This window comes from Fusarium keratoplasticum, chromosome 3, assembly GCF_025433545.1.
Source record: "Fusarium keratoplasticum isolate Fu6.1 chromosome 3, whole genome shotgun sequence".
NCBI lineage: Eukaryota > Fungi > Ascomycota > Sordariomycetes > Hypocreales > Nectriaceae > Fusarium > Fusarium keratoplasticum.
In genome coordinates, this window is record NC_070531.1 from 2,036,931 (window position 1) to 2,060,191 (window position 23,261).

Genomic DNA, 23,261 nt, shown 5'->3' on the forward strand with positions numbered 1-23,261 from the left:
TGCATGTATCGGCCGTTTTTCGATGCAGTATTGATCTTGCTTGTAACAAAGGAAATAAAGAAAAAAAAAGTTAAAAATCATGTAACAGAACAGTCCCTCCCGCCTCTTGCCGCCCAAGAAAGAACCGTACACGTCCGCTTAGTCCTCTTCGAAGAAGTCATTATCATCAAAGTCTCCAGGTTGCGCATCCGAGTCGTAGCCGCTCGTCCGCATCATCGGGGGAGTCATGGGCTCCTCCTCTGGTTCCCTGGGAGGCGGCGTGGTTACTCGCTCTGATCGATGCGAGGTATTTGAGATTCCTCGCGATCGTCCCTGTCCGCCGCTTGGGAAGCGACGTCCAGTGCTAGCGAAGGCGGTGGGCTGTGGTCTGTTGTCCACAGGGGGTGTTTGGCGCAGTCCAGAAGCTGGGGGCGTCATAAGACCACCCAGCAGGCTGTTCTGCGCATTCGAGTTACTCCTCGAAGGAGTGGCGTTTCGTCCAGCGACGGGGGAGTTCAGAACATTGGAGAAGCTGCTCAGAGATGGAGAGCTGCGGTTACCCTTGCGCCAGTTGCCCCAAGCGGCAGCGATAGGGCCGATCGTTTGGGCAACACGAGGAGTGGCATTCTGAATAGTCTGGGCAATGTTGGGTAGGTTGATGGCAGAGCCACCGTTCATTGCTCTCTCCCGTTCCTGCTCCTCCATCTGGAGGTTCGCCTTGAGTCTAATGGCAGCATCCTTCACTGCATCGCGATCAAAGCGGTCACTCTGAAGTGCCGCGATGATGTCCTGCAAGTTCTCGTGCCTGACGGCAAGGAGCTCACGAAGCCAGCTGATCTCATCATCTCGCTTTGTGATCTTGCTTGCGGCATCAGGATCCGCCTTCGACAGAGAGTGCTCGAGCTCCTCGATCCGCTGCTCACGGGCCTGCAGCTGCTCCTGGAGAACCATGATGGATTCTCGGAGGGCCTGTGGCGAGATCTTCTCAGGAGGGTCGAGGTTTCGTGAAGCATGCTTAACCTGAGGAGCAGCGACAGTCACCTCAGCACCAGCAGACTTCGCGGCCTGGGCAGCGGCAGCAGCGGCCTGCTTGGCAATCTCAAGCTTATCCTCGAGATGAAGGATGCGATCCTGAAGGTGTTCAGTCTTGGAGGCTGACAGGCTGAGACGCTCCAAGAGGTGTTGCTCGGTCTTGTGAGCATCCTCCTGGGCATTGTTGACGCGTCGCTCATATCGGGTCTGGAGATCCTCCAACTCGTTCTGGTGCTTGGCACGCAACTCATCAAGCTCGATTGTCTTGCTGTTCTCAGCCTCTTCAAGAAGCATCTCGCTCTGGGCCTTGGCGGTATCGGCTTCGAGTCGGACGTGGTCGAGCTCAGCGCGAAGCTTCGAGTTCTGCTCCTCAAGTTCCTCGCGGATGAAGTTGACTTGGTTGTTGGCAGAGTCGATCTCAGTCTGGAGGGCCATGCGAGTTCTCTTGACCTCGCTGGCACCAGACTCACGTGCCTCCTCAAACTCACGCTGGTATCGGGCAGCCTTCTGCTCAAGCTTGTGGTTCTCGGTCTTGAGCTCGCCAATCAGGCCCTCAAGGCGAGCGCACTCGTTGGTGGCCCGCATACCGGCACGTTCGTTAGACTGAAGACGTTCCATCTCAACCTCCAAGCGCTCTCGGGTCTTAGCCTCAGCTTGGAGACGAGCATCCAACACCTCCTGTCGGGCGAGCATAGCCTGGTCCTTCTTGATGCGCCGGGCGTTCTCCTCGGCGATCTCGCGAGCGGCTCGGCCCATATCCTCCTGGAGAGAAATGAACTTGCCTCGCCAGGACTCACGCATGCGTTCGTTCTCCTCAAGTTGGGTGGTGAGGGTGGTGAGAGACTTGTGCATATGCTGGTTCTCCTCGAGGGCGCGAGTCAACTCGGCACCCTTCTGTCGGGCAGATTCGTCATAACGCTCAGCTTCGGCACGCCAGTGGTGGTTGTCTTGGCGGACATCCTTCAACTCGGCTTCCATAACCTTGCATCTGCTGATAGCCTCAGTCTGAGCCTGAGCCGCGTTGTTCTGGGCAGCCTCCAGGAGAGCAATCCGCATAGCAGTCTTGCTGTTGGCCTGCTCCACAGAGCGGAGCTTGTGGTCTCGCTGCTCAATGATCTCGCGGAGTCGGACAACCTCCTCAGCGGCAGTCTCGTGCTGGACTCTGGCTTCGGTAAGCTTGTCCTCGGCGGCACGACGCACGATGACCGACTGCTCACTGAGCTCCTCGGCTGCGCGCAATCTCTCCTCAAGGTCAGCGACGCGCTGATCAAAAACGCTGCGGTTAATAATCTCAACCTCAACACGAGTCTCGGCAGCTTGAAGTTTGCGCATAAGCTCAGCAGCCAGGTCCTCGGCCATTCTTCGCTCAGCAACCTCGTTCTCGACCTTGGTCTGCTCAAAGTAGAGGCGCTGCTCGATCTCTGTGATCTTGGCCTGCAACTCCTCAGTTTTGGCATCTTGCACTTCTTCAGGCTTGGGGCCGGCAGGCACACGTCGCTCAACAACTTCCTCAACAATCTTCTTCAGGTCATCGTTGCCCTTCATGCTGTTGCTGATTTGCTTCTTCATCTCTTCAAGGGCCTCCAGAATAGCCGTAGGAGGCGCCTCAACAGCTGTCGGTGCAGGGGCGGGAGCCAGAACGGGGGCTGGGGAGAGTGAGGGTTGGTTTCGCTGGTGAGCAGCGAGACCCTCGAGCACAGCCGCGCGAATCTGATCCATGCGGCGATCCCTTCGGGGACTCATAGAGCGGCGAGGAATGGGCTCCTCATCCTCGTCATCGGCATCGCTCTGCTGCAGCTCAGCAGAAACGCTGCGCATATCACGGCGAGACGAAGGAGTTCGTCGAGCTCTGGTGGCGAGAACTTGCTGAATAGAGAACAAGGTCTTCTCCAGAGGCTCGAGGCGAGATGCCAGAAGGTTGCCAACCACCTCGTTGACACGGCCATCGAAGAACTGAGCCCGGTTTTCGAGCTTCTCGTGCTCATCCTCGGTGAAAGCAGCTTCCCAGTCACTAGCTGGCAAGCTTTCACCATCGACAGCATCGGCGTTATCAGGAGTGACCAAAGGCTCAGGTGGGTCAATGAAAGGATCCTCAAGCTCAGTGCTCAGCATAGGTTGAGCAGAAGGCTCGGGAAGAGCGTGGTACTCGCGAGGAGTGAGGCTGGTCTCGTCCCTAGCGTAGTGGTTAACAGGCTCCAGTCGGTAAGGTGATGAGTTGGCAACAGCTGCGATCGAGAGATTACGGGTAGGGCTGCCATGCTGCCACTTGGAAGGCTCGTGCTTGTTGACGCCCATCGTAGGATCATCAAAGAACTGGTCCATGACAGCGTCAATCTCTTCAAAGGTAGGCTCTGTACCGTCACCACCAGCAGGGTTCGTAATAGTAGCAGAAAGTTCAGGCTCAAACTCGGCGTCGTGCTCAACTGATTCCAGGACGTCGTCCTCAACAGGTACGGGAGGTAGTGGCTTCTCATCTGGCGTAGGGCTCCTGGCAAACCGAGACGCAGCCAGGCCCTTGGGCTTGGGTGCAGGATCAGCAAAGCGAGAAGCACTGAGTCCCTTAGAAACAGTCCTAGGTTGAGACTGGGTAGAGCTGTATCGAGAACCAGCAAGACCAACAGGGGCGCGAGCCGGAATTGGGCTGCCCACGGGAGACGCGTCGGATTCTTCTTCTTGTTCCGTCTGGGTGGCGTCCCCATAAGAAGCCGCACCGGGAGTGAATGGCTGCGCTGTAGCAGAAAGAGTCTTCTTGTGACCGTGCTTAAAGTTGTCTTCACCGTAGGGTCGCGCGTCGTTGAAGCTCTGGATGTCCACGTTGGATTCAAACTCAAACGGCTTCCAGCGGTTGATGCTTTGGTCGGCAGGTGAGTCTTCAGATGGCGCCGCCGAGGGAGCCGCGGTTGTGGCCTTGGTATCAATGGGGTCAGAAGTGACGATGGAGGACATGGATGTATCTGCAGGCAGAGTTTGCTCAGTCTCCACACGGCGGTCCTCTCCGAAGGCCTCATCCTTGCCAGATGCTTCAGATTCATGCAAGGGAAGCTCAGGCTCCTTTGGTTGCTCAGCAAAGAGCGGCACATCGTCGCCACCGGGCGCAGAGCTACGCGCGCGCTTGACTCTGTTTTCATCCACGAGAGGTCGTCCATCTGCATCCTCCTGCGTCTCATCACCGTCGTGCGACCTCGCAGACGAGGTGCTGGATGGTCTGATGATCGGAATGGCCTTGGACTTGGTAGACTGTTGCAAGGCGCTAGATCTGAGATCAATGCTTCCGAAGATGCTTCCACGGTGACCCTTGCTCTCACTGCCGGACGCGACAGGGCTAGTGAACGAATCAGAGTGAGGCGTGAAGGTAGGCGCGTCGGGATTGAACTTGGGACCCGAAGCTGAGAAGCTGAAAGCACTCTGGCCAGGGGAGAATGACGGGGCGGTCGCGTGGATCTTGGCAGGCGTCACATGAGTAGGCGGGTTGGCTGGGGGAGAGCTGAACACGCTCGTGTTGGCCTGGAAAACAGAAGGCTGGAAGCTGGCTGCCTCAAAGTTACCAGGCTGGAAAGTGCTCGCAGTGGGCTGGAAGCTGCTAGCCGTAGGCTGGAAACTGCTTGCACCCGGCTGAAAACTGCTGGCTGTAGGTTGGAAGCTATTCGCAGTGGGCTGGAAGCTGTTGGCACCAGGCTGGAAGCTCTCACTAGTGGGCTTGAAGCTGCTGCCAGGCTGGAAGCTTTCGCTGGTTGGCTTAAAGCTGCTAGCATTGAAGTTGAACTGCCCAGGTGTGAAGCTGCTCGTGGGGTTGAACTTGAACTCGGGTGCCTGCACATTAAGCTTAGACAGCGAGGGCTTGCTGGCGTGGCTAGAGCGTCTAGCTGCGTTGCCACCACTGGCAACTGAACCAGCATCGTTCCAGGGATTGCTGGCGGTTGAGAAGTTCTTCTGGTGGCCAAAGCCAGAGGGGAAATCAAAGTCCTGAACAGGTGTGCCCAGATTGCTGGGGTTGGTCTCAATCTCAAAGGCTTCATCGCCCTTACGAGTTTCTGGGATCTCATTGAGACTACTGAACTTGGTCAGATTGCTCTCATCAGCAGTGACATTGTTCTCATTGTGATCACGGAAGTATCCCTGAGAAAGCGAATGACCACGGCTGTGGGGCCTGGGATGGTGCAGGACCAGAGGCTTGGAAGGCTCATTGGCAAACCGCTCTGGAACTGGGAAGTGATTAGAGGCTTGTCGATCATGAGCAGGAACGAAAGGATCCGGCATAGGTGCAGGCTCGTCGTTCTGAGGTTGAGGATTGTAGTCCTCGTGCTCCAGCTCGTTGCGGAGCTGCTCCTCAAGATGGTACTCGGCGTCGTCAATCTCAGCTTGCAATGTGTCGGGGTTCTGCTGTGCAGGAGGCTCAGGCGTCCTCGCAGGACTCTCGACAACAGGCTCCTCCTCATCTTCTCGAACTTCCTGCAGGCGAGGGGATGCCCTAGCGGGCTGAAGGAACGAGTACTGCTGGTGGGGCAGCATGGGATACTGCAGGGACTGGTGGCGCTGATGCATGGGGATGCCAGGGCTCTCAGGTCCAAATGGTGACTGAGGCGACATGATGCCGTTCAGGTTCATAAGTGAAGGCGAATCATGACGGCTCAGGCCTTGCAGGATACCTGCCTGGTTCCAGGCCTGCGGTGATTGCTGCTGGAACCCAAAAGGTGAGCTGCTAGCCGGCAGAGAAATAGACTGTCGAGGGTTGAATTTGCCGGGCAATGCAGAGAATGAGAGTGGAGATGCGCCATGGCTGATACCAGGGCTCTGAGTTGATGGTCGTCCAGGCATGAACTGACCATGCTGGAATGCAGGAAGACCATGATTGCTCGAGGCAGAAGAAGTCGGGAGAGGCGGGGAGAAGGGAAGGGGTGGATATTGAGCTGAGGGTTGTCGGCTGAGATCAGTTGCCGCAGGAGAGATTGAGGGAGGCTCAGGATCGTCGTCACCAGAGAATACGCCAAGTGCCCTCAACTTGGCCTCCTGCAGCTCATCCATGTAGTTCTTCCAAGCGTTCAGGTCAGGAAGTGTGACCTTGAAGGTTCGCTCCTCTCGCTCCTTGGCCACCTCGTCAAAATTGGGCCAAGAATCCCGAGTCTGAGAGTCCGCGGTTCCCTCTGCTTGGTAGCCATCAACCTCCAGGTCGAAACCCGAAATATCGTATCCGAGCTCTTGCCACGATGCAAACATTCTCTTAATCTCATCCTGGCGAAGCGGCATGGGCGCATGGCCAGGCTGACCTCGCTCCTGATCTTGCGGGATGAGGACCATGATGTTCTTGCCTCTCCACGGCACCTTCTTCCTTATGCGGGGCGTCATAGCGGGCTCCTTGGGAAGAGGCTTATGGCTGCCCTTGATCGGGGTCGCGGGAAGCTTGGGCTCCATGATGCCATTGACACTGGGGATGCGCTTCTTGGGGCTTTCTGCGACAGGTACTTCCGGTGGGGAGGCGGCCTGAGACCTGTCGCTCGCCGCGTCGTGGGTTGCCGGCGCGGCTTCGGAGGTCGCCATACTGCTGTTCTGTCCCGTGTTGTTGGGACTGAGGGAATCCCCTGGTCTGAGGGTCTCGATGCTGGATCGGGCACGGGGTTGGTGCCGGGATCCTTGTCGAGACGTGGTGGTGGTTGTAAGGTTGGTGGTCCGCTGGGGAGCTCGGGGGGTGCGGAATTCACCTTCTTCCTGCCAACCGGGTTCGGAGCCGCTCAATGAAGAGTGCTCGCTTTCACTTCCGTCACTAAACCAATGGCGACTCTCGTCGTTGTGGTCGTCGGTAGTATGGGTGCGGATCCAATCCTCGGTAAGTCCACGGGTCTGTCGGCGGACACGGTTCGCAAGAACGGCAGCGGCGGCGCTCAAAGGCGAGTTCTGATCCGACTGCGATCGCGAAAGTTCGGGGACTGGACGGAGAAAAGGGGTCTCGATGTCCAAGTGATGGATTGGTGAGTCGTCCGAAGCGTCGCTGCTGAAACTCTGACGGCGGAGGTTGCTGTCTGACTGAGGATAAGGGGAGCCCCAGCTGGCAGTGCCAAATTGACCGTCCTCTAAAGCACCGGGCGGTGGCGTCCTCAGTAGCTGCAAAGCCCTGTCCGGGAGCCGGGGAGCCGGGAGCGGAGGGAGGATGGGTGATAACTCGATGTCCTCTTCGCCGTCAACGGTTGAAGCGGTCGAGAGGGCGGGAGAGGCCGGGGAAGCAGGGCGGGATCGAGAGGGTGAGGCTCCGTGACCGTCCTGTGCGGGTGCACCAGGAGGAGCAACCGACGACGTTGATGGCGACGTCTTTACGACGACCTGTTTATTGGTGGAACGGGTCAGCAGTCAGTAATGCTGTGGCGTCTGGAGATGAATGTGTGCTCTGCCAGGCGAACAGATCATACAAGCTCCAGAGGCCAGCAATGGAAGGGTCTTGGGGCCACCACTCACCCAGGGAGATCAGTGCAGACAAGGACGTGCCGTCTGCAGCTGAGTCTCGCAAGAAGAAATTACGTCCTATCTCTCGAGGTCCGTCGCTTGGGTCGAATATCCTATTCTCGTCCAAGACCTGAGGGAGGAGGGGACGCAGGTTATGCGTAGCCGTAGCCGTAGGTATCTGTAACCTTCGGGAACCTGTTGGAGGAGAAAAAAAAAGGTACGCGACGCGTTCCCCGACTTAAAGGGGGCGGACGGAATGGCGGGTTTACTGTTGAGCACTGCGTGGGAAATTCCGGGGGGGTACCCAAGTGGGAATGAACCTCCAGGGGGTGGACAGGTACTGCGCGAGGCGACCGAGAAAAAAAAAAGGCGTCTAAGAGAAAGGAAACGGCTTCATGAAGAAAAAAGGAGCGGCCAGAATATGAGTTGGGCGGAGGGACGATGCGGCCGGACACATCAGTCGGGTGTGTTCTCCAAAGTTGGCAGAGTCGATCGGAGCGGCAGGGGGAGAAGAAGGAAGAAGGAAGAGTGGAAGAACAAAAAGTTGACGTGGAGAGGGAGAAATGAAGACGTAGGGTCCGTCGTCGAGTCGAGGGATGGGATGGGATGAGATGAGATGAGAGCTCCAGCCAACCTCAGTTGGGACGTTTGACAGTGGACGGGATGGAACCTCACGGCCTTGGTTCGAGGCTAGACAGCCGCGGGCTTGTTTTGTTTGGTCACCAGTGGTTCCAGAACTGACAATTGGACCAGACGTCAGGGGGAAAGACAGGTGGGAGCCAAGGCAGAGACAGAGAGACAGTGAACAGTTGGCCACTGGAACAGCTGGCAGCCGGCCAGCAAGCAGTGCTCCTCCAGTGCCACTGGCAGTTGATCACCTCGAGCTTGTTCCAAGGAGCGAGCTTCCTCTGCTGTAATGAGACCCGCTCTCGAGGATACCGCATTGGCCCCGGCGTAATCTCGCCAAGGGGTCGACTTGGATGAGATGGGGTGAAGGGTGGAGGATGGCACATGTTGCTTGATGAATGGTACCTTAATGCAGTGATTCATCTCGCAGAAGAATATGTACCCCCAATCAGTGGCCATGTCTCTGGACCCTTCAAACTTGACCCGCACCACGCTAGAACCCAGCAAGTGCTTGCTTCGCTGGCAAGAAAGGGTAGGCAGAAAAAAAAGAACGAGCCAGTTTAATTGCTCTCTGGTTTGCTACAGCGTGGCCTCTTTTCTGTCTATCTTCAGCAAGCAAGGCCTCGCCTCTTTATCCTGGACGTTTTTTTCCCACGTTTGCGTTTGAGGTGGAGGATAGATGCAGAAACCCATAGGTCGAGGCATCCATGTTTGCCGTCTGCAATCAACTGTGTGGCTTTCTTCTGTCTACCGGCGCCTATGCCCTTTGTAGTCGACCAACTCCCCTCCCATCATTCGAGGGATGCACATGCCTGCAGGCCGGTGCTGGGATAGGCCAATTGCAGGATGCTATTCTGAGCCATTTCCCCGGAGTCTAGGATGCGGATGCAGTTCACGTCCCGGAGGCACCAAGCAGCCTTCTCCATGACCACGATATGTTTGTTTTTTTGTCTGCTCAGTTTGATACCCTTTTTTTTTTCTCACTGTCCAGCTGGAGCCCAAAACTCAAAAATGCCCCCCCTTCTGCCCCTTTACGGGGAACCTTGGATGGACGGGGCCGTAGAGCTAATGCGGGCCCTCCGCTCCGCTCCGTCTTCACGTGGGCCCGGTCCCCGAATGCCAACTCAGGAACGTTCAGCCCAACTTGGGAGCTCCAACGAGTGGAGGAGGAGGGCCGTAGGGTTCGTGCTAGGCTAAGGTTGCGGTAGCTCCCGTCCGTTGCGTCCCGGTTTGGGAGACGGGAAACTCTGTTGACGGCTCGCCGATGTTGTTCGTTGCACACCCTTTTTGCCTCGAATCCTTCTGCACATCCACCTTGAGTTTCACTTGCTGCACAACATCGGCTTTGGCAACGAGACGGGAGGAGGCGAGTCTACGCAAGGACTGTCCTTGTGCGCGTGCGCCGTGCCCGAGCTGTCGTGAGCTCCAGAGCAGGTCCACAATTGGCAGGGCGGGCGGGGTGTAGAGCATCATACATGCCGTCACTAGGTGCTCCGAGACGGCAGAGCATAATGCTTTCGTGTCTGTGGTCGATCTCGTATGAATCTGCGCCGCTCGTTTGGTGCTAGAGCCTTGCTGGGCTTACTCGCATCTCCATCAGTCAGCTGTCTAAGACATTGCGCCCATGCGTGGAATTCAGTCTTCGGTTTGACTTGGGCCTGGAAGACTCCAGATTTCGAAGACATCAGACTAGACTGAACCAGACTGCAAGTTCAGCTGCCCCCTACTCTCGATCACCTGATCATCGACAAAATTGAAGGTCTACAATTAAACTAGCTCCCATACCTCTCACCCCAAATCGGGATACATATTCAAGGGTATTGCCTAACATCCAGCGCCATTTGCGCTTACAGAACCAACCTACCCCGGATCCCGCCTGCACATCACCTTATTCAGCGGTTCATGAAAAAAGTGGCTGCAGACGGGAGCCCCCCTCCTCGAGCCAGAATCCATACACCTGAGACTCAGCTCGTCAGGATCGCCAGGGGGGCTGAGACGACCAAGCCTTCAAGGGCGCCAAGCCGACGTGGACTGCTTGGAGGAGAGAGCACGTATCGAGCCTTAATTTAGATGTGCAACTCCAAGCCACACGAAGAAGCTGCAAATTCGACGAATCATACCAAGCCGAGCTTGGAGTCTTATTATTATTTGAGTTTCTAGATACAGGTTCACTCGCTTGAATATGCCGGGCGGCTAAGCGAGGAGCCCAATAATTCGTTTCAAGAAGTAAGATGCGATCATAGTCGCGACGAGGCCGCAGTCCAGAGGGAAACAGAATCCAACACTGTCCGAGAAACCAAGTCATGATACTAAAAAGGGGCCCAAAGGCCGTGGTCCTGAGACCTCACTGGCCAGGGAGGTAGACAGATATAAGCTGCTCCAGTCGATTGCAGCCGTTAACTTTCATGTCGTATTGATATCAAATTCGTCCAACTCCTCTATATGTCCCCAATGATCAAGCCATACCGTGCCCGGAACGCCCCTGCCTCTTGCAAATATCCATCAAATTGGATGGGTATGAAATGATGGCTTTTGTAGTAAAGATGCGAAAAAAGAGAATCCCCTTCCAATCAAGATGTTGAGATCAGAAGTTGGATGAGGCGTTCACTTGCGTGGGCTGGTGGTAGTTGTCGAGGGTGGCTTGGAACGGAGAGCGCCCAGGACCGCCAGCGCTACCAATGCTGCCGGGCTCGGTCTTCTCGACGGCGTGGTAGGCACCATTGGTGGAGTTGACTCCGTGGCCGCTGCTGTTGTTGGTCTCGTTGAAGTCCATGAGACCGTCAGCCTCGTCATTGTGCTTCTTGCGGCCCCAGATCCTCCAGGCAACAACAGCAAGAGCACCGACGACAATAGCACCACCGATACCAACGACGACACCGATGACGGTGTTGCGGGTCTTGGGCGACATGCCGGACGAGCTGTCACTACCGTCCGAGCTAAGGCCGGGAGTCGAGGTCGTCACGCTGGTCGTGGTCATGGTCTCCAGGTTGCCGTCGCTGTTGGTCCTAGTGACAACATCGATGAAAGTGGAAGTGACAGGCTGGGCCGTGGTGCGGGTGTTCTTCTCCTCCGCAGTCTTGCTGGGCCCGTCATCGTTGCTGTCGCTGCTGCTCGTGTCGTCCTCGTCCTTGTTTCCGCTGCTGTTGGAGGAGGATGTTGTCGCAGGAGCTTCCTGCTGAGTAGACTGAGAGTTGTTGTCTTCGCTGGCAGAGGGAGAAGCAGTGGGCTCGGAGTCATCTGCTGGTGACGATGCAGTAGTTTCTGCAGGCTTGGCGGAAGTCTTCTCGGCAGTCTTGGAAGTGGCCTTGTTGGTGGGCTCGGCAGCAGCGCTGGTCTCCGGGTCGGGTTCGGCGGAGGTTTCAGGCGCAGGATCGGCTTCGGTAGCAGATGGCTTCGAGTCGTTGGTGGGCTCAGAGGGTTTCGCGGTTTCAGCTGCAGAGGTCTGCTTGTTGTCCTCGGTGGGAGAGGCAGAAGCGGGATCCTCCTCCTTGGTGTCGGAGGGTTTGGTCTCTTCGACGGCGGAACTAGGCTCGGCCGCCTGGGTAGGGCTTGCTCTTCGAACGAGTCGTCGCTCGTTCTGGTGAACCTTGTCCATATCGATCCATGTTGCCTGGGCGACACAGACGACAGAGAGAGCTACCAGGAGTAGCTGGAAGAGTCGTGTGGCGTACATGTTGACTGGTGATGTGAAGAATGAAGAGAAATATTAGACGGCAATGCCGTTTGGGTGGTCGAAAAGGTTGTCTTTGTCTTGTCGACTCGATATGGTGCTCACTCAGCAGGTCGAGCCAAGATGCCAAACGCGTAAAAGCGTCGGTCCAAACCTGATACACAATCCTTTTGCCGGGGTCGGCGATGACTTTGCAGTAATATCAGGACAGGATATCGTTTACGGGGTGGCGAGCGAGTGTGGTCGGTATAAGAGAGTTGCTATAGGTAGCTTATGTGACGGTCGTTGGGCGTCAGGTAACGAGAGTGAGGTCGATAGCAGACCTATTCTGATGGGTATTAAACGATGGAGGGAAGAAAAAAAGATAAAAGAGGATGCGACAAGCGAGAGTATTGAAAAAAGAGTCACGAGAGGCGGGAAGTGGGCGATGAAGTAGCGAGAGACTTATAAAGAAACAAGGGTCGAATGGGTGTGAAGAAAGGAAAAGGAAGAAGCGGAAAGAAAAGATGGGTGAGAAAATGGTGAGAGTTCACTTCTCGTATTCCGGCGACAAGCGTGACGGGGGTCGACATGGATGGAATCCATCTGGTGGATGAGGCTGTGCTGTGTTTGCAGCCGCCGTCCATCCACGGGTGACCTGATGGGGCCCAGGTGGCACTCGAGCATGCAGGGGACCGGATAAGCACCAAGACCCTTCCAGAGGCTCTCTCTCAGGGCTCTGTCCGGGGCGCCGAACCCGCCGCGTCCGCGTCGAGACCTGCTGCTGGACCGCCGCTGAGACCGCCCCGGGCCCCGAAGGGTTTAGCCATCGAGGCATCTACGTAGTACGCCCAGTCGTCGACCGGCTGCTTCAGGTTTCCCGCAACAGCGTTGACATAAAAAAGCCACAGCGAGCCCCTAGTCACTGGCCCCGAGAGATTGCAGAGTCATCAGACTTCAGAGTCTCTGACAACGCATTGAACAAAGCCCAAACTCTCGGGCAGGGTTTACGTACGCGCACGCACGCACGTACACAAACATTTGTCCCTGACATGAGACAGGCATAGTCGGGCTTGGCGTTGAATAGAGGGGATTTTCTAGTGGGCAAGTAAGTGCCTCTTCTTTGTGGGATCTCCGGCATCTTCCTCTTTCTTTTACTTTTTTGCTTTTTGAATATCTCACAAAATGGATGCCTGGTCTGTGAGTCGTCATCAGCAACCAGCCCAGGACACACGAATTGTGCATGTTCATGTGCCATAACCAAGACTTGGATGGCTGCATCTCGGCGGTTCGTTTTGCCCTACTTGAACTATTACAGTAATACACCAACAACACAAGAACAAAAAAACACCTGGTGGTCTCTTGGCGGATGATGGATGTCCATGCCCCAGAACAAAAAAAGAGGTGGTTGGGTGCCCGTGGGCGTGGGATGGATGCCCCTAAAATAGCATCACACCCACATCCATGCCGTCCACTCCATGGAACAAAGCCCGTGCCATGGATGCCGTTGCCGTTGCCCCGTCTCTCGGAGAAGGGAAGGGCAAATCTCCATTTCCCATCTCTTCTAGGTCAATTCACCCGCTTCATTGTCGTCATGGCCTCTCTTTACAGATGATCTTATAGCCCCCCTCGCTTGAATCAACCTTGTGCTTCTCCATCTCCCCCTTCCCGCGCGCCAAATGATGCTGCGCATCTGTCAGAGGAAAGCTTGTTCTAATGGATGTCTCTGGCATGCATGCGCTGTAGACTATGTAACCCCCCTGATTGCGCGTCTTGCGGGCTGTTGCTGTTTCGCTGCATGCCTGTGGCGGGCTGTCTTGAAGCATCTTGTTGGCCTGACTGACTGGCCTCGTCGCCAAACTCGGCCCATGCAGCAGTAGCAGCATGTTTCTTTGACCTAGAGCATGCCTCACGTGGAAGGATAATATCCTCACGTTTGCCGCGATCCAGTCAGTCCCGTCCTTCAAGCATTGTCCAAGACCGCATGGTTGCATGCCTCGAAAGGAGGGTCCATGTCACGTCACCCGGACCCTCTGTCGATCTATAGTGAGGCTGTGTCTTCTGCCGGATATCACCAGGATTGCTTAATTTTTCCCTCTCTTGCTCACATTATTCATCCAAGGGGCCACTATGGCTACATGGTCGCTTATTGCTCGTACCGTACCTTGGATTCTCATGCATATCGACATGTCACTACCCGCAAGCCATTCCAATGCCAAGTCCCCTTTTGCCACACCTTGACAACTCACCAAAAGGTCAAGTGACTTAGCTCTCTTAAACTGCCATTATTGAGCCATACTAGAAAAGACGTAGATGATATAGCATGAATTAATACACTGAGGTCATACTCTGTTGAACAGCCTTCATCGTTGCAGGTAGTGGATGTCCTTCAGCAGGCCATCAAGTATTGGATGTCGATCTAGTCCGAGGCGGGTCCAGAATGGAGTCTGACATCTACATCAAGACCAAATAATGTTTCCTTCATACATGCACCGAACCTTCTAGCAATGAAGAGACCTGGGCTTGGCTGTCAACACAGACATGCGAGAGACACACGAGAGCAGCAAACATCTTGTACAACACCAAACGTGACTTTTCATTGACTAGACCTGACTGACGTATTCTCTGCGCTTCATGTTCATTAGATAAACCCGCCAGACAGCACTACTACCACGCTTTTCTTGTGTATAAGCAACCAGTAAAAGACGGCAACCTTGACTGTTGACAGGCCGACAACCAAGAGAAGGAATAGCTAACACAGATGATGTTGTCTTAAACAGTCTCCAAGTGCCAAATGCAAATCCCTAATACAGTCCATGTTTCCCGGAATGAAAGACTACAACTACAATTCGAGTTGATGCGTGTGGACGCAGTGGGCCAATTCCATCACCTTGAGGAAAGGCTACCTATAGAAACGCCAAACGAAAAAGAACAATAAAAACCCTTTGCTTCATGTGGTATCTTAAAGGGTGTAAAGAAACATTGAAAAAGGGAGCGAATAGTTAAACACTGCCCCATCCCATCAGCCCCAGATGGGAGCGCCTCGATACGCGGGCGAGTTGTAGCTGTGGAGGACCCGGAATGGCGGGTTCTGCCCATAAGCAGACCCCAGAGAGCTTGCCCTACGGTGGGCCGTGTACCCAGCGCCGGGGTTCGTGACGTAGATGTCGGGGTGCTGCTGGATCATGTTTGGCGTTCCGTAAATTACACCTGGGTTCTGTAACATGTAGTTCTGCTGCAGCTGCTGGTTGAGGTTGTATGCCTCGACAGGCGCCCATGCCTGCAGAGATGGCTGCGACTGATGTCGTACTCGTTGCTGGAGTTGTTGCTGCTGGAGCTGCTGCTGCTGAAGCTGTTGTTGATGAAGCTGCTGCTGCTGAATTTGAAGTTGCTGCTGATGTTGCTGGAGCTGGAGCTGCTGTTGATGCCGTTGCTGAATCTCAAACTGTTGCTGTTGTTGCTGCTGAATCTGAAGCTGCTGCTGCTGTTGCAACAGGGCGGTGTGGCTTCTTGATCGAGGCACATTAGAAGCCTGGAATCCCTGAGGTGGCGCCGAGGCTCGCCGATGCTGCCTCACTTGTGAAGTGGTCATGACGGACTGCTGGACACCGGTGCTGGAGTAGGACAAGACTCGGGGTTGCTGTGCAGCTTGCACTTGCTGAGAGCCAGCATCCAGGGCCATGGCGTGACCCTGTGCCGCCTGCGTGGAATGGCGGCTCTGGAGTGTGGAACGGCTGAGGTCCTGTGGCAACGAGAGTCTTCGGCTAGAAGTCGGACGAGACGAGTTGAGCGGATGAGCTGGAGTCATTGATCTAGAACGGCCCTGCACCTTGCCCCGAGAGGGCTTTGTGCTTCTGGTCTGCATGCTCACAGGCGGCGAGGTCCTTGTTCGAAGAGCGCTGTTTAGCTCGCTACGAGCGGGACTGTGCGGCGAGCGACGAGTCTCTGAAAGGTTGGGAGCTGAAACGTTTGTTCGAAGGTGAGCCAGCTCGGGCTTATCTCGCCTATCCCGCAATGCTGACCTTGGCATGCTTGCCTTGGTCGGGGAGGCTGAGTTGCTGGAGCTGCTTGAGTGTTTCCTAGGCACTTGACGGGGACCGACGTTGCGCGGGCTGCGAGTGATGCTTGGCTGGGTGGCACGACGCTCGACACCGCTTGTCGGACGCGGCTGGGTTGCCTGAGGTGTCTCGGCCTCATGCTCTGCAACAGGGGCGACGCTCGGGCTTCGGGAACCAAACATTTGAGCAAACGACTGACGCCATGAGTGACGCCGGGAAATCTTCCTTGGGGTTTCCGGGTTGGCGCCTCCCGCAGCAGCATCCTTCTGACGTTCAATCCCATTCTTGGGGTCCTGGTTCTCCTCGCTAAGGATCGTTTGCAGAGTATCCTTGCTTGGTTCTCCCCGAAGACCTGGGGTCTGAGGCGTAGACTTGATCCCAGCAACGAGCCCACGCAGATTTTCTTGAGCAGGAGGCGGGTTGGTCGGGTCTTCTCTCTCGATTGTCCGAATCTTTCGGACCTTGGGCGGCCCCTTCTTGCGAGTGCCGCTCAGGAACCGGTATAGCTTGCGTCCGGTGGCATCATCGCTTCTGGGTGGAGAGGACAGCTGCTTCTCGGTATGGTCATCGGTGATAATGATGGGGACTGGGACCTCTTGACCAGATTTCGATGTGCGAACCTCACTCTTGGTCGATGTCAATGAAGAAAGGCGTCTCCGGCTTCCCAGAGCAAAGGACGAAAATGAGCGAGTAGTTTGGCTGGTCGGACTGGTGGGAGTAGTTGGGCAAGTCGAAGCCTCGTCATCCGTCGACAGTGGAGGGACCTCGAGATGAATGGGGAGGCGATTGTGCGTCTGCGATGGCGCCAGAGAGGACGTACGGGTCGAATTGGAGTCAGATGGGGAGCTGATGCCCGTGACATCAGAGTCGAGCCTGTCGGAGGTCATGGTGCTTCTATCCGTTGCAGCGGATCTCAAGCTGGGCAGTGATCTAAGAGAGACATTGGAGCTATAGCCGCTATCGACCTTGGAGGCGGCCGGGCGGGTGCTCTCAGACGAAGGACTTGGGATGAAGCCGCTATCAGTTCTGGTCAGCCCTTTAAGCATCTTGTTCTCGAGCTCCAGTTGGATTTTTTCTGGGCTGGGCTTTGCATTTGGATCTTCCCTCACATCCAGCACCTCGGCAACGGGGAATGAATCAGCATTCCCCTTCTCAGACATCTCGCTGCCGCATGTTCTAGACTTGGCTGGGCCGCTCAATTGCTCGGCAACAGAGCCCCGGGCCGCAGTGACGGGCTGCCCAGACGTGACAGGCTCGCTGAGCTCGGCCACGTTGGGCTTCGCCAAGGTTGAAGGGTCGACCACATCATCAAAGTAGTCCTCGCGGGGAGACACCCACGCCGACTCAGAGACCCCTTGGGCCTTGACGTCATCCTCAGGCACAGGAGTAGCCACTGGCGCTCCGTTTGTGATACGCAGGGACCCAAATTTCATGCCACCCAGCTGCCGGTAGTCTGCCTCGGTTGGTGTCGTGACTCGCTCTGGAGATTGCGTCCTGGATGGGATTGAGGGTAGGGACATGCGCCGTACCAGGTCCGACTCAATTGAGTTGTGACGCGTCTGACTGGGGGACGGTGGATGACTGTTGCGGAAGCTCGACTTGGCCGAGATTGGGTGGTTGGAATGGTGAGCTCTGGTTGCTACGCCTGGCTTCTGAATGACCGAGCGCCGACGCATTGGCATGTACAGGGAGACGTCCGAATTGGTTCTGCTGATGGGCGTGCCTGCAGATTGGTTACCGTTGTTGGTGTCATCTGTCACATCCTGGCTGAGCTCAGAACGGCTCTCGAATGTGATGATGGGTTCGCTTGGGAGCTGTTTGGCGTTGAGTAGCTGTCTGCCCTCGGGGCTTCTCGTGTCGTAGCTGGCAGAGCCACGCAGGGCAGTCATTGGCATGCTACTCAAGGGAATCAGCTCTATTTATCGATACGAACGGGTGCCGTTGCACAAACCTTTCGGCACGCGTTAGGGAGCGATGAGTTCCGTCGTGGGCAATGGAGCTGGCCCTGGAGCGGTTGACCGAGCTTGGCATCCTCGGAGACTGCTCTGACTGGACCGACTGTGAACGTAGGACGCCATTGCGCGGCATTGAATCTCGTCGAGCATCTCTGCACGTCGGAGACGACAGGGGACTTGGGACGTCGTCGACTGGCACGGCTATACCGATCCCAGCAGGCGCCACTCTCGTCGAGGATGCCTTTTTGGGAGGCGGTGGCAGCGAGCCGACAAGATACGAGTTGGAGAAGTGCTCATGATGGGGTGTCACAGCAGTAGCAGTGTATGGCAGACCAGCTGCCGATGCATAGGTGCAGACTGGTGGCTTGGATAGCTTCCGATGCCTGCGAGGGGCCTCGGCCGATTGGGTATTGCCCATTGAGCTGGCCTGCCTCAGGTCTTGAGCTCGTCTCGTGGGAGCTACCTTACTGAAGGAGGAGCACCAGCGGCAGCAGCAAAGGGCTGGGGGGCTCGGAGCGGGAGCGTGTGAGGCTCCCTCAACGAGTAAAACGATCGTTCACTGGCACATAGACGCCTCCATGCCGCCAAACAACGTGTATTCTCTCGCGATCTGCTCGCTCCCTGGGCGACGCGGTGGATGGAACCTGCAAGGAAGAGGGCAATCAATCCGGGTAAACGAAAGTGGGAGGGACAGGGAGAGGCTGAGGCTGCGGTTAGGAGAAAGAAACGAGGGAAGAGCCTCACAGCAGAGGAGCAGAATATGAGGAGATATGAGAGATTGGGAGAGGAGGTTGGAGGTGGTGGAGCCGGAGTTTAAAGATCCATGAGCCTCTGGCGACGGATCAAGGTCGCAGGAGGGGAACTCCCGGATGAGCATGAGTCCATAGGAACCCTGGTGGTGAGGTGTGAGTGTGAGGGGTGAGACCAGGGGATCATGTCCAAATCCTGGACGGATCGAACAAGAGGAACCCAGTCCAGCCACAACCGAGCAGGCCGCCGTATCTTCCATGTCGGGCCAAGATTTTGTCGCGTAGGCAGGAAGTATAGTATGGATGGTGTAGCATACAGAAACAGACGAGCGAGGTTCGGAGGAGACGATGGGAGGCAATCGCACGTGTGTCCGTGTCCGCGTCTATCTGCGTCCGGAATAGACGAAGACAGAGTTTCTCAACCGCCCGGCATGGCTGGCTTCGAGCTGGGCTGGGCTGCGGATCTGAACGCAATCATGATATGATGGAGGTGAGGTGAGGAGAACCCACCTTCCTACCACCTACCTAGCTAGGGGAGGGGGAGAGCTAAGGCAGCTAGCAGATAGGTACCTCGACTAGGCTCGATGCTTCCGATCCCAATACGATTGCACCAAAGCTTCACGTTTCGTCAGCCGCCCGCCACGACTCGGAGAATGGCCATCTGGGGCGCCAAGGTTGCAAAGGCATGGGGGAGCTAGACGAGAATGGGTAGGTTGCCTCGTCCCAGGGGCTCACACACACACAAGAATCAGGGAAACTCCAAGCTGACCACGATATGAAGCTCCAGCTATGGACATGCATATGTTCGGAGCTCCCAGAGCTACTGACCACCTATCCAGCTACTGGAGGTTAGTAGAGTTCTGAGACGCAGCACACTGCAGCACCCGGCTTGCAGCGGGCTCAGCGGACTCCAGCTGGAGCTCCAGTGGGCGTCTGGAGCTGGAGCTGTGGACGAACCATTGGATCCTCACCTAACCTCCACTCTCGTGCTGGGGCCACTCGCTGCTCTTCTTCCCACTTTCACCCACCCGATGGAATGTCAGACCCAACTCAATCCGGTTTTGGATTTACGCATCATCATCACACGCGAAATTATGCCTTTCACCCCGTGTTCATCGCCATCTCTGGTTTCTCGCATCCATTCTTAAGCTATCCGGGCAGCGCCGCGCCGCACCGCCATGGCACAGCGGCGTTGCGTTGCTCCTTTGTTATTGTTATTATTATTGCAGGGTATTCCCGCTGGCGGGCCCATCCCGGTCTTTCTCTCCCAACCTCGGAAGCCTCGAGGGTTCAGTTGCTCCGCTGGCTTCTTCTGTCTCGTCTCGACTCGTTCCCGTCTCGCATCTCCCGTCGCCGGACTTGATCGAGGCCATCCACCCGACCCGGGCTGACATGATGCTGTCCCACCGTGAATGCAGCTTGGGCTGAGCTTACAGCGTTGCAGAGCATGGCAGCTTGTCTGTCAGAAGGAAACGAAACGCGCAAGCCGTCCGAGCACATTCGGTCGATACGATGAATGCTGTATGATCGGGACCGGACATCCACCTGTTGTATCCGTAGGCCGATACGATACGGATGCATCATGATCGCTCCATGCCGTCATCTCTCACGTCCAACAATGCTCCACCCGCGCACCCACCACCTTGCACGCCTGGCCTACTATAAACAATGTAGCAGAGCGTTTCAGATGGGCCTAACCCAGGCCAACATACGAGCAGAGGAGCTCCAGACCGAGTCAGACCAGGAGCCGATACCGCCCGCTTGCCCATGGCGATGCGAGTTGGCAGTCAAAATCCGCTGCATTTGCCTTGGAAGGCTTCTTGCTACTTCGGAAAAAACCTGCTCACCGTTGCAATGATTGCACTCTGACATGCCATTGTTTATCGGCGTGTTAAGCCACGCCCTCGCCGTCTCAGTTAACTTCCCTTGTTGATCGCCGAGCATGCCGGCTCTGTGCCTTTGAAGCACAATTTCTCGTATGCACATCTCTGGGTGCACCGCTTATCACAAGCACAAGACCGCCCAATGTTTCCGCCTCCGCGAGGGAAGACTACTACTACTAGGAGACAACTTCGGGGACCGAACCGAAAATGCTAATGCGCGCGGCTTTGTGTTGGTTTCCATCTCGGCACCACGGCTGTTCGGAAGTTTTGGTTCTGGACTACGCTGATCATTCTCTACGCGATACCAGCCGTCCGCTATCGAAGGCAAATCAGCTCACCTACTGCGGCCTCATCAACACCAAAAGCAGCTTTGATGAGAGCAATTGGCCCAACCTCTCGTGATTTCGATGTGCTGGATGACGTTACACGAAATGAGACTCCAAGTGTGGGGAAACTCTTGTCAAGGTTCAAGTCGAGCGGAGATATGGACCCATCGACAGGGTTCAGACGCCGGAGCTGTAGATGCGGGCTTGGTCATGGCATCTTTCCATCATGGCATTTACGACAATGGCTGTTTTCCTGTCAGCCAGTGTGGCATTCGATACTGCCCTGAAGCCAGTGCCCTTTGGATGTTCTGCCGGGATCGGTGATGCTGTTCTCGGCATGGATCTCGAGATGCCGTTTCAAGCCAGCGTTGAACCAATATCGGACTGGAGCACAGGACATGGCTTCTATCACGGTACAGGATCGGGATTTGCAAGTCCGTCACATCAAATTCTCCGGGATCGTCATGTAAGAGTTCTCGCCGGTCAAGACATAAAGTTTAGCTCCATGATTGGTCATGACGCCAAGACAGGGAACTCGCCAACTTCTCAGCCCGGTACTGAGCTTACGAATTGTTTGCATCTTCACATGGAACATCAGCTACATCGTCCGTACTTGGCTAAGACTCCTGCATGGCCAACGTGCCTTCTTGCGGCTACTTCCCCTCAACCACACCACGACGGCTTTGTTTATCCAACATCCTCCCGATTGCACCTCAGCTGGCCTTCTCACAACGAATATGCAGTCATTCCGTCGTCTTTATCAAAGTTACCCTGCACCGGTCGAACCGCTTGGGGCCACGGCCCACCTTGGTCTCCAACCTCCGTTTCTGTTCCACATCGTCAGGGTCCACCACGCCACGCGCGAATATGCCGCGTTTTCGTCCGGCAACACAACAAGAACCGGGCGAATGGTTTAGTGGTATAATACTCCCTTAGCATGATCGTTCCACGACATCTGGGAGTGGTCCAGGGTTCGATTCCCTGTTCGTCCAGCCGTGGTGGTTAGATCCCACCATGTACCGCACTTCTCTCCGGGCGAATGGTTTAGTGGTATAATACTCCCTTAGCAAGTTTCTCTCTAAGATCCTCGCCTCTGGGAGTGGTCCAGGGTTCGATTCCCTGTTCGTCCAATTCCGGTGGTTAAAATCCACCATTGTCCACTCTTTTTTTGCCCCCTTCAACAAGAAGATACGAGCAATCAAATCGCTGGGTAAACTCTCCAGTACACCCACGGCAACATTTTTGCACCTAGACCGAACCCGGCAATTGGAACATGCTATTTCATTGCTGCAGACGTCTTACTGCATTCGACAAGTTCTGCAATGACGGAGACTGAACACTCCCGCCTTTACTCATTCACCAATCACCATTGTGCAGCCGGCCTTCCCAACAATGACCTCGTGAACTCTTCCGGCCTCGACGTCTATACGTGAGCCAACTCCGTACGTCTGCTTCTGTGAATTCTCCTCTCGTGGGTACCACAAAGTCAATTCACCTTCGACAATCAAGTGGGTCGTCAGCGCAGCATGCGAGTGCGGCGGATAGTGGGTGTTGCTGCAGCCACATGTTAGAGCGTCGCCCTCGACGATGTCTGCAGCCACGGCAGTTCAATGTGAAGGTGAATAGAGCACCGTGAACTGCAAAGGCGGGGCATCAGCAGAGACTTACGGAGAGTCGCTCCAGGTGAAGACACGGTCAAAACCCCACGCCCGCACCTGCTCTTCATAGTCGTTTCTGAAGCTCATGATGGCGCTTGTTTGTTCTGGTGGACCGTATGATCAGCAGCCGATTTGTTGTACGACACTTGGCCGGGGCGAAGACTGTTCCCGGAGGCTATTTGGGATGAAATGCTTGTGTGTTTTCTGAGAAGATTGAGGCCCAGGCCCGCAAGGCTGTGCTATCTTGTCACTTGTCAGCAGCCTGTTTGCACATTCAACAATGAAAGGTGACGCTGATATTGGGTGGTGATCAAGCTATGACCTCACCGATGCTGTTCCGGAGCCTCGGCCGGCTGCGCCCCGCCCTGCCCCACTCGCCCCGTGCCGAGTTGGTCGCCCAGTAGAGGCGGACTCGGGCCCGTTTTTGATCTGGGCGTTGGCATGAATGAAAATCTTTCAAGAACTCCAGGTTATCTAGGCTGTATTCTCGACGGTGGGCTATGCTTTGCCATCGTTGTCAGACAACAATCGACATGTACGCATGACGGCATTGGGAAAGGGTACCTACCTACCTGAAGCCCGAGACAGCGACACAGCATGACACAGCCCCCATTCCACCAGACCGCTCTCGTCTCTGCTGCTGCTCCCTCATGTAGCAAACACGCAACAAAGAAGCAGTCATCAATAACCGACAGGGCATCGCCATGATCGCCCCCGTTTCACGGGGACCATTCCAGTAAACGAGCAGACCCCTTCTGCTCCCCTGGCAGATGTTTCTCCAATCATGGCCTCTCCCCAGCGGATCCAAGCCTCCATCCCCCATCCCGGTGGCCCTACAGGGCCTCGGCCTTTGTACCCATCCTAGGGCTGTGCTGGGTGCAGGGCGCTAGTGGCGGGCCATTGGCCGTGTTGG

At 55.8% G+C, this 23,261-nt stretch overlaps 3 protein-coding genes and 1 pseudogene across 4 annotated transcripts, besides 1 other annotated feature; all 4 read right to left on the reverse strand.

The window, feature by feature from the left end:
* Positions 1-138: 138 nt before the first annotated feature.
* On the reverse strand, positions 139-8,456 carry NCS57_00401100 (uncharacterized protein; the record flags this gene model as incomplete). Its single annotated transcript, XM_053053988.1, has 2 exons — positions 139-7,323; positions 8,322-8,456. 2 exons carry the CDS (start codon positions 8,454-8,456, stop codon positions 139-141), a joined length of 7,320 nt encoding a protein of 2,439 aa, XP_052916148.1.
* A 2,198-nt stretch (positions 8,457-10,654) lies between these two features.
* Positions 10,655-11,743, reverse strand: NCS57_00401200 (Mid2 domain-containing protein; the record flags this gene model as incomplete). Its single annotated transcript, XM_053053989.1, has 1 exon — positions 10,655-11,743. One exon carries the CDS (start codon positions 11,741-11,743, stop codon positions 10,655-10,657), a length of 1,089 nt encoding a protein of 362 aa, XP_052916149.1.
* Positions 11,744-14,741: 2,998 nt separating this feature from the next.
* Positions 14,742-18,198, reverse strand: NCS57_00401300 (annotated as a pseudogene). The gene is made up of 2 exons: positions 17,729-18,198; positions 14,742-17,673 (listed from the first exon to the last, which is right to left on the reverse strand).
* Positions 14,742-18,198: a sequence feature.
* Positions 18,199-22,042: 3,844 nt separating this feature from the next.
* NCS57_00401400 (uncharacterized protein) lies at positions 22,043-22,435 on the reverse strand (the record flags this gene model as incomplete). Its single annotated transcript, XM_053053990.1, has 2 exons — positions 22,043-22,244; positions 22,359-22,435. 2 exons carry the CDS (start codon positions 22,433-22,435, stop codon positions 22,043-22,045), a joined length of 279 nt encoding a protein of 92 aa, XP_052916150.1.
* Between the last annotated feature and the right edge of the window lie 826 nt (positions 22,436-23,261).